At 41.5% G+C, this 10883-nt stretch overlaps 1 protein-coding gene across 2 annotated transcripts; it reads left to right on the forward strand.

Annotated features, from left to right (window-relative positions):
- The first annotated feature begins 205 nt into the window (after positions 1–205).
- RPS24 (ribosomal protein S24) lies at positions 206–10640 on the forward strand. Of its 2 annotated transcripts, XM_084633584.1 has the most exons (7): positions 206–320; positions 1771–1836; positions 2505–2714; positions 3246–3356; positions 4611–4628; positions 9490–9513; positions 10555–10640. In XM_084633584.1, the coding sequence occupies exons 1-5, from the start codon at positions 318–320 to the stop codon at positions 4614–4616; spliced, it is 396 nt and encodes a 131-aa protein (XP_084489710.1). In that variant the 5' UTR covers positions 206–317; the 3' UTR covers positions 4617–4628; positions 9490–9513; positions 10555–10640. The 2 variants fall into 2 exon arrangements, with proteins under 2 accessions (XP_084489710.1, XP_084489711.1); XM_084633585.1 differs by lacking the exon at positions 4611–4628.
- Positions 10641–10883: the final 243 nt, after the last annotated feature.

The following is a 10883-nucleotide window of genomic DNA, read 5'->3' on the forward strand; positions in this document are numbered from 1 at the left end:
GGGGGGGGCGTGGAAACTCCGAGAATTTCCTGTTTATAATCACCACTGCATCCAACATAAATGAATAAATGATTACGTTTCTTCCCCCTCCAGCCCCCAGGTTGGCAAAGTCCGGCCAAGCAGGATGCCCCAACCGTGTATTTTCAGTCAGGCGCTGGGCAAGTCGCCTCTCTCCTGCACTTTTACTCAGGCTCTGATAGGGCGCCTTCGCGTTCTGCTCCGCCCCCTCACTAAGCCCCCGGGCGCCGGGATATGGTTGGCTGCGGCGGGGTCCTTCTTCCTTTCCTCGCTCCCTTGGAGTAGAGCTAACCGCCGAGATGGTGAGTGTCCGCAGAGCGGCCCGTTTCTATCCGCCTTGCGCCGCTGCCATCCTGCTGCCGCGGGGCTCGCGGGACCCTGTGGCCTCTCCGGGCCCATTGGTTGGGGCGCCTGCGCGGGCATTGGGGAGCCCGGGCGGGAGTCAGGGTAGTGGTGGGGCCTCTTCACCGCGCCCCCTCCCTCCCTTCCCCCCCCCCCCAGGCCTCTGGGATGCGACTCCCTGAGCTCCCCAGGCAGCGCTGGGCTCTGGCTCCCCGCACTGCTCGGCTCTTTCCGGCGCGGCTGCGGGCTTTCCCCAGCCTGGCCGGCGCGGCGTGTGTGTGTGCGTGGGGGGGGCGGGAATGTGACAAGCCGCCCGCTAGCAGCTCGGCTGGAGCCGCCCTGGGCTCTGCGCATCGCCCCTGCACGTGCATTCAGTCCCATTTCGCCTTCCGCTGCGGCTCTGCCCCAAACCCAGCGCTTCCCGGGGGCTGGAACTGGGCACAATTACAGCGGCCGGGTGTGCTCAGGCAAGTGATGGTTTCCCTTTGCACCCTAGCATAGGAGTTAGTAGCCAGCTTCTGCTGCCGAGGCATGTTTGTCCACAGGCTTCACGCCAAGTGTTGCCGTGTAACTGGTGGATGCACTTTCCTTTCATATTTAGGGATTGTATTCGCTTTACACACGAGGTTTAAATTAGACTTTGGTACAAAAAATTCTTGATTTACAGATGGGTCAAATCTGAACTGGTCATGTTACAAACATGACTTGCATCCCAGTTAGTGCCCCATAACCCAGGTCCAGTTTCCCATTTTTTGACAAATAATATTGCATATTGGTGGATGCTCAGTGTTGGACAGCGAGTGGACATAATATCTATGAGAGTAAGGAGGAGACATTTATGGTGGGGTGAGATTGAGGCAAATTGCCTGGTGACCAATTTTGAGCAGCCAGACACCAGGGCAATTAGAAGAGCACACGGAGGTGCACTGTGCATCAGAGAGGCTTTGAAAAACAGTTTCATGATTGACCAGGCCATGGTGTGACAGTTGTGTGTGTTTGTCCTTGATGCAAAGCTTCCCCCTTTGTTGAATGTACTTCCGTGTAAACCAATCCCCACCTCCCACTTTTGACCTCCCACTTTTGACCACAGCTGTAACAGGAAATAAAGTCCCTATTGTTTTGAATCCATTCATTCTTTATTTATATAAAAAATCTTCTATTCTGTGGGCTGCAAACTGCATGAATTCCATAACTATTATCATGACAGTTTTTTTTCTTCATCCTTGGAATAGCTCTCCTAGCACAGGTTGGGGTTGTATTGTAGCAGCATCTTGCCATGAGTTTCAGACCAGGTTTTTAATCAGTTTTTGCAAACCAGCTGATGAGTTATTTGAGGAATTGTGTAGATGGTGTGAAAGCTCATGGAAGAACTTAAATGCATATTAATTGTTTTTCTGAATTATCTTATAGAATGACACGGTGACCATCAGAACCAGGAAGTTCATGACTAATAGACTGCTTCAACGTAAGCAGATGGTAAGATATATTGGGTACTACCTTGGTTTTCTGTATCTGCTTATGTTGGGTTATGTGTTTTATATTACTGTATTTTTCATTTTTAAAGCTTGTAACTTTTACTCTTTAGAATGACCCTAGCTAAAAGACTTCTAGATAGGGTAGATTTTTTTCAAGATACTGCTTCCTAGTGGGTAGGCTGTCTATGGTTGCCATTTAAATTAATTTGTAATGATTTGCTAGACCATTAGATGTGCACGAAGATTCTAGTTAGGGAATAGGACGTAAGTATTCTCTATGATCCTTGTTAAAACTTGAAAATACTAAACTGCCCACTAATTGCTTTGCTTTACTTTACTTCTAAAGATGTAGCCAAAGCTACTGTGAGTGATATGGGGAGAATAATAGGGGCGGAGAGCTTATGAGAACTCTTCAATGATAGTAGCTTTAACTTGATCTTTGACTCTTTAATTTTTGCTTGAGTCTCTATATAGTGAGATGTACATCAAATAGGAACTGCTGGCCTCCGTTGTTGCTGTGATGTGTGTTAATTTAGATGCCAAGTGTGGGTAGTGATATTTTCCTTATTAGCTGTTATAAGGCTGTTTAGATATCATCGTTATGTATGGAATATCTTTATACTATTATAAAGTACGGATATTTCTAACGGGAAAAACTTGCATCTGTAGGTCATTGATGTTCTTCATCCTGGAAAGGCCACAGTTCCCAAAACTGAAATCAGGGAAAAGCTGGCAAAAATGTACAAAACAACGCCAGATGTAATTTTCGTCTTTGGCTTCAGAACCCATTTTGGTGGTGGCAAGACAACAGGCTTTGGCATGATTTATGATTCCCTGGACTATGCAAAGAAGAATGAACCAAAGCACAGACTGGCCAGGGTAAGTTTCTTGCTTGCAGTTTTTACAGTGCTAAGAAGGTTGCTGTTTGTTCTAAAAGGTATCTTGCATATAGTTAGGGTCCAAAACTTAAAACATTGCAGCAAAGTTAAACTATTGGTACAAAAATGAGATCTATAAATAGAAATCCCTTCTCTATATTCATGAATTTACAGCGTGGAAACAAGCTTTTTGTTGTAATGCAGATGAAGGAGGATGAAATGATTTATGATCAGCTGTGGGTTTTAGCAGTACAATGTAATGGTTAATGGAAGGGGCACAAGATCATGGGATGAGCATGCGTAGTATATATGTTCTTAAAAATATACTCCACTTCCTCTCTACACTTTCAGCACATAAAGTTGCCTCACTTTTATATTAGCGGTTGCCTACAGAACTTTTAAATAACTTTTTAGGGCTTACATTAGTAATAATACTTTTAGTTATTAAAGCATTTGAAATATTTAATATAGAAACACTTTTTAGATATTGAGTTTACTTTAATAATTGTGGGCATAATTCTCTTACTACTAGCATGGCTTGTATGAAAAGAAGAAGACTTCGAGAAAACAGCGGAAGGAGCGTAAGAACAGAATGAAGAAAGTCAGGGGCACAGCCAAGGCAAACGTTGGTGCTGGCAAGAAGGTATGATGGAAACCTGCAGGCTAGAGCATAGATGCTGGATTTTAGTTTCTTTGCTAGACAGTTTTCTTCCTCAACAAAATAATATTTTCTTTAATTTTTTTACCTTTCCTACTGGATAACAGAAGTTAACTTATGAGATCCTGTGTAGTTTTAACTCAGTAGTTTACAGTAGAACCTCAGTGTTACAAACTGACCAGTCAACCACACGCATCGTTTTGAACTAGAAGTATGAAATCAGGCAGGAACAGAGACCAAAAAACCCCCACACCAAATACTGTGTTAAATATGAAGTACTTACAAAAAGGAAAGCGCAGGTTTTTTTCTTCTGCATAGTAAAGTTTCAATACTGCATTAAATCAATGTTCAGTTACAAGCTTTTGGAAGAACAGCCCTAATGTTTTGTTTAGAGTTATGAACATTTCAGAGTAATGAACAGCCTCCGTTCCCAAGATGTTTGTAACTCTGAGTTTCTAATGTAGTTTTGCTCTCCTGGTTGCTGTTTGGTAGGTAGCTTAATGTGAAGATTTAAGTGGTATGTATTCTGTTTCTTTTTTAAGTCTTGTAAAAACTGTACTTTGTTCCCATCAACGTATGGATACCTCACTTGAATTACTAGATAACTCTGATGATGGACAATAAAACTTTAAGTTCTCCCCGGACTTGAGTTTTGTTCATTAGATTCCCCCCAACATGATAGAGAACTCCAGCCAGCCTGGTGGGCTGCTGGTATTGTAATATGCTCCCTCCCACAAAGGAACTTTAGAGTTAGGAGTCATGTGTTTGAGGCAGTGCCCTCCACCTCTGCAGGCTATGGGGAGGTAGGATGTTTATCTGGCACTGCTGGTCTCTTCTACCTAGTCAGTTACTGATGCTCGACTTCTGGTGGGAGCTGTGTCATCCCTCAGAGGGGAGGGCAAGCCATCCTGATGTGAAGGTTGGAGGGGGTCTTGGGATGTTCTCAAGCAGAATGAAAAACTGAGGTACAGTGTAGAAATGAAAGCTTAAAGACAGATCAGTGGTACTCAAGGGATTTGAGAGGTGCAAAATATACTAAGCATACTTAAAAACTGTAAAATCTGATTTTTGCACTGTTTTGGAGGTAGAGTGAAGGTGGTGGGTAATAGAAAAAGCTGATTTTTCTGGTAAATAGTTGTAGTTGCTAAAATGCTATAAATAACCAAATATCCTTTCTTGAATCTCTTAGTAACCTTTCTTTACTTTAACCTTTCTTTCTTTCTTGGAATTCTTCAACAGAAGTGAAGTGACTAGCAGGTACTGAGTGAGCATGGATGTGGTGGTGGCTGTATGAATTATGCATCACTTACATGCTTGAGACGTGTTTAATAGAAACACCTTGTGTATTGCTTTGCATGCCTATGCTCTCACTTTGAACCTGAATTCATTTCTGCCCTTCAGTAGACAGTATTCTGCTACAGTCCAAATACTGCTACAGAAACAGAGGGTGGCTAACTTAAAACTAGTGCAGAAGTGAAATCTGGTTTTCTGACACTGCTCATCCAAATACACCCAGTGGATCTTGACAAGCTCTTGTGCATATTGTTATGAAATACCAATAAATGGGGTGAAGGATAATGCCTCAACAGTATGTATTGAGGCATGAAGAGAGAAACATTGGCCCAGTTTTTTTTAAAAACTGCATACAACGAACCCTCTCTAGAACGCGCATCTATAGAGCACAAATTCGCATATAATGCGGTCATGGCCATGGATCCCCAATTTAATTATTTTAATTACAATTCATTTTAACATGGTATTGCGTATGGATACCAAATCCTGTGTTCTAGAAAGGGTCCGGTGTATTGATTAAAAAAATACAGCTGCATGTGTAACTTGTGCTTACCACAAATGCACCATGCTTTTCTGGATTTAAGCCATTCTTTTTGTTTAAACACTGTAATATGCTGGTTAATAAAGATGAAGCCCTGCAAATATTAACTGCATAATAGTAAAGATGAAGGCAATTTAACAAGAGCTCTTAGTGGTTTGTAGTTTGAAAGCATGTCTTTAACCAACAGAAGTTGGTCCAATAAGATATTACCTCACCACTTTGTGTGCAAACTTAGTTTCAAGGGCGGAATGAATTGAATCTGCAAGCTTAATCAGTGTATTTGTTGTATACTCATTGATCAAATTTGCTGACTAAATTCATTCCCTGCAAGCTCTGTGAAAGTCTCTACTTTGCCATTTACCCTCATGAGTTTCCTCAAAACCCCCAAACCTCATGATTTACACAGGGCCCTACTTATAATGCATCTCAGTCTAGGTAGGACAAGTAGAGGATAAAATAGTTTAATGCTACTCTTTTGACAGATATGCTACCTGTCTGAATAGTTCTGTGATGTGGTGTATAATCCTTGAAATGAAGTAATTGTTCTCTTGACTGATTTTGTTCTCATTTGAGGTTGACCAGTGTTAAAAATTGGCTAGGGGGCATCATTTAACAGCAGTGATCAACCTTATTCATAGAATATCAGGGTTGGAGGGGACCTCAAGAGGGCCATCTAGTCCAACCTCCTGCTCAAAGCAGGACCAATCCCCAATTTTTGCCCCAGATCCCTAAATGGCCCCCTCAAGGATTGAACTCGGAACCCTGGATTTAGCAGGCCAATACTCAAAACCACTAAGCTATACAGGAGGGCCACACAAACCTAAGCACCGCCTTGTGAGGGCCAAACAGGTTAGGTACAGTATTTCCTAGTTAAAAACCAAGAGATTAGTGCATAAAATCTATGTCAGAATGATAGAAAATGGGGGGAAAAAGTAAAGAACACATCATTAAATTAAGAATATATAAACATGATGGCAAAATGCTAATGAATCTGCCTTTAGTATATAGTGTTGAAGCAGGCCCTGGGCCTTACAGAATGCTCTAGTGGGCCATAGGTTGGGCACCCCTGACTTAAAGGATCTAGGTCTGACTAATTTAACAGCCTAGTCCACATGGATTAGTCTTTCTAACTTATAAAACACATGGCCAATTTTTATTACTATGGTGTCTCTAGAGGCCATGATCAAGGCCCCACGGTGGTTATGCATACACTCTACTCAAAATAATGTAATGACTTCTCAATTAAGGGATCGGTTTGAAGTGTACTATATTACTTAAAGTTTACATAATTTAAATAGATGGGGGCCCCATCTGGCCCTTCAGACGTTTTAAGCTGGCCCTAGAGCTCCTGCTGGGGAGCAGGGTCCAAGACTTGCCCTGCTTCCACTCATGCTATGGCTCTGCATGGCTCTCAAAGCAGTGGCATGTCCCACTTCCAGCTCCTATGCGTAGGGGGGGCTAAGGGGCACTGCATGCTGCCCCTGCCTCAAGCACTCCCCCCACAGCTCCCATTGGCCAGGAACTGCGCGCCAATGGGAGCTGCAGGGGAGGTGCCTAAGGATGGGGCAGTGTGCAAAACAGCCTGGCTGTGCCTCCATGTAGGAGCTGGGGGGGGGGGAAACATGCCACTGCTACCGGGAGTTACTTGAGGTAAGCGCTGCCTGGAGCCTGCACTCCTGACCTCCTGTCCTAGCCCTGATCCCCCTCCTGCCCTCTGAGCTCTTCAGTCTCAGCCCAGAACACCCTCCTGCATCCCAAACCCCGCATCCCAACCCCAGAGCCCATACCCTCAGCTGGAGCCTTCAAACCCCCCTGTCCCAGTCTGGAGCCCCCTCCCACACCCTGAACTCCCAATTTCGTGAGCATTCATGGCCTGCCATACAATTTCCATACCCAGATGTGGCCCTCGGGCCAAAAAGTTTGCCCACCCCTGAAATAGACAGACATAAATCTTTTAAATTAACTCCTAGAAAAACTGAAGTGTTGTGATATTTCTGTATAACTTCTTTTGAGGAGGCTTATGGATGAAGGAATAACAAGAAATGAAGCATTGGGTAGAGAAGTAGATGTCCACATCTTCATTTGGCTGCAGAGTTCTTAGGAGGAACAAAAAGCAGAGCGGAATAATCACTATAATTGAAACATTAATTACTATAGGTGCATTGGTAACTAAAGGAAACTCTATTTCTGATTAAGTCTCGTCACTTGTAATAGTCTTAACTTGCATGGAAATAGAGTTGTTGCTAAATCCGTTCTTTGCCTTTGTATATACTTTACATTTCCATTTTGAAAATGCATGTCTGAAGTGTGTGAAGTATATCTGAAATATATTATATATGAAGTAAATCATATACACATTGAATTACTTTCGTTAGCCCTTCTTGTTGTGAACGTAGGGTTCATACCATACCACTTTCTCTCACTTTTGATTGTTTGAATTGGGGCGTCTGTGTTTTTTTGGGCTATACCTTTATACATCCATTGTAAGGCCTTGTTTACACTGGGAAATAGTCTAGGTTTCAGACTTTGGTGATCGGACACTGGTGTGGCTGCACGGGGGAAAACTGCCATTTGCAGATATGGAGTTTACCCCTTGAAAATGGGGTAAGTTGCATCCACTATTGTAAACTTACAGCTGATACTGTTGGCTCTGGTGCATCTATATGTGGATGGCAACTGTTGCCTGGAGTTAGGGGAAGGCTGTGCCATCTTCACTTCAAGTCTTTCAGACCATGTCTATACTTACTGCTATAAGCTTGTACAGCTGTACCAATACAGCTGTGCTACTGTAAGATCGCTCGTGTAGCCGTGTTATGCCGATGGGAGAGAGCTCTCCTGTTGACTTCATAAAATCAGCTAAACAAGTGGCGGTAGCTGTGTTGGTGGGAAAGCATCTCCTGCCAACATTGCTTGTGTGCACACAAGCAATTATGCTGCTAAAACTTACGTTACTCAAGGGTGTGAAAAAAGTTTTGCTGACATAAGTGCTAATGTAGACATGGCCGTACTCTTGTTTCTACGTGACTAAGGCAGAAAGCTAAGTAACTGACAACGTAGCCTGCTTTCCCTTGATGGTCACTTAACTCCTCACTTTTCGTGTCTTGACAGTTGTACACATAACCTCTGAACATCTAAAATCTTAATAGCAATGTGCCTTTCCTTGCATTGTCACATGGCTATTTTTACTGCTCCTTACGGCACATAAATCTACCCCATCTCTGGGTACCAAAAAGCTACCCTTATAGTTAAACTGCATTAACCACTCTCTTGTATCTGATTTGAGTGCTTTTTTTACATTGACAGCTTTCATTATGTTTAAAGATATTAGCTTGATTTTTTATAACATATGTAAATTAGCACTCACATTCAAACACATGAATGGCCTAACTAGCCATCTGTGGAAATACTCAGTTTATAATTGTGAAAATTGGTCCCCTGATGTTTGTAACTAATAAAGTGCAGAAGACTCTGGTAAGAAGCCTTATCACCCTGCCTCATCACACCTTTGACTATTTTTTAAGGAGTTGGCATTCAGCCGTAACTCTCCTTTCCCCCTCCAAGAAATTTGTCCCACTCTTTTGCAGCCACTATCCTTCTGCAGAACCCTCCAAGATCCATTTCTTCTATTACAATTTTGAAAGTCTTTTGTGATATTCCTTTTTCTTACACACTCCACCTTTTATTTCTGTTACTTGTATTCTTATTAGCTGTCCATGATAGGAGCTGCTTTTATATATGGACAGCACCTAGCATATTGTTTGCTATTGGAATAAATAAATATTAAACGTTATTTGGGCCGTGGCAATACACAAGTCTTGTAAGTCCTTTATATGTGGCACTCTAGTTGACTGCAGTAGCTCTGAATGTGGAGGGCTTGCAGGATCATGGTTTTAAGCCTGCCGTAACCTTATTTTGCTATACCTAATCCTACCAGGTATGTAAACCCTGGTGTTTGCTTTTAAGTGCAGATGCACTCAAGAAATAAAGCATGTAAAAATGGACACTTTAGTTACCTCCTTTCCCCTTTGATTGTTTGTATTCAAAGTTATATCTGATTGTATCTTTGACAAGTTTGGCTTTGATTAGCTATATGGGCTTTTTAGGAAAGTTACTGAAAATAAGCATGAAACCCAACAGTGCCATTAGCACTCTTTAGGACACACTCACACCAAACAGGTTGGATTTTCTAGCGTAACATGACTATGTGTAATAATGACTGTAATTTGTGGGTGGTGTTTTTGTTTTTTCTTAAGCATTTACTGACTTTCTGTTTTCTTGTTTCAGTGAGCTGGCAAATGGAAATAACAGGTATAACTTCTTAAATGTTTGGCGTTCTGCTATGCTGGTGATTTGGCTTTTCTCTAAGAATTAATCTTAATGAAATGACTTTAACATTTTATCATGCTGTGGCCTTATGTTCAAAGTCAGGACAAGTAAGTTTTAACACAGTTTTTTTTAATTTTAAGGGAACACTCTGTTTTTGCATATGGTATCAACTGCCAGTTTTTGTGGACATGTTCCCTGTGGCCTCACCCACACCTCTGCTGTGTGGAAGACCCAAATAACAAGGAACTCATGTAACCTACCATAAACAAAGACTCTAATGCTTAGAGTAACACTGAAAATGTAGATTTCTTTTAATCTCTCATAATAGAAAAATTGTGACTTCTCAAAAATTGTCCTTTACATTTCATTAATAACTAATATAATGGGATGAGTGTTTTTACTACTGCTTAAATGACAAAAATATTTATCAGAATGTATCTCAAATTACAAAGCAGTATGTTTGTTTCACTGATAGAAGTTACAATTATAAAGCAGTCAATTTCTATCTTAATACCAGCAAGAAGTCTCTCAAGTGGACTGATGAGACTTAACTAAAAGGCCATCAAACATACTTTAAGTCCTGCTGTTTGTTCTCATTTCAGTACCAAGGCTACTTAAATGAATGTGCTTTGTTGTGGTAGCTGGTGCAGAGCAAACCCAACCCTCTGCTATAGCTACTGGAGCAACTTTTTAAAAGCAGCCTGAGCAGTATGTATTTAAAACAAAGCAGAATTTAACTAAAACAAGACATCTGCTATCCTTGGTCTTTATACGGCTTGAATATTCTGATAATCTTACTTAGCTGGCTAACAAAGCAGTTGCTTCTCATCTTATGGTTTAATAATTGTTCATAGCATTTCTAAAGAATAGAGTGTCTGAAGCCCTGATCTTGCTGTGGCCTTTTTCTGCACAGGACTAATTGTTACTTTTCTAAAGGCCCTTATCCTGCAATGTAAAATAAGATGACTACATTCCATTGCAAAGATATTACAGGGCTGACTTTTTTCCACCCTCCTTTTACAGAGACTAAATTATCCTGCAAAGGTAACAAGAGAAGATGATGATGATGGTCTATCAGAAGCTTGTCAAATAAACTATATAAACTGAAATGCTTTGTTCTTTCTTCTCTCCCCCCCCCCCCAGGTTTAAATGTACAATAAAGATTTTATAAACTGAATTTGAAAGATCCAGAATTGTTCAGATCAGGTGCATTGTTTACACTGCATTAATAACCCTTTTGGCATAAGCATTGTTTCAGCATCTCAGTATTTTTACTTCAAGACAGTCGCATCCAAATATTTTATTGATTCATAAACAGTAGGAACTAGATCAACATGCTTAATGAAGTGGTC

Source organism: Lepidochelys olivacea (genome assembly GCF_965140295.1).
Source record: "Lepidochelys olivacea isolate rLepOli2 genome assembly, chromosome: 7".
NCBI classification, from domain to species: domain Eukaryota; kingdom Metazoa; phylum Chordata; order Testudines; family Cheloniidae; genus Lepidochelys; species Lepidochelys olivacea.

Bases quoted from the DNA above. Each gene is read 5' to 3' on its own strand.
- RPS24 (XM_084633584.1), top strand. The intron at 1,837-2,504 runs GTAAGATATATT...TTGCATCTGTAG, and splicing joins TGCTTCAACGTAAGCAGATG to GTCATTGATGTTCTTCATCC. The intron at 2,715-3,245 runs GTAAGTTTCTTG...TCTTACTACTAG, and splicing joins CAAAGCACAGACTGGCCAGG to CATGGCTTGTATGAAAAGAA.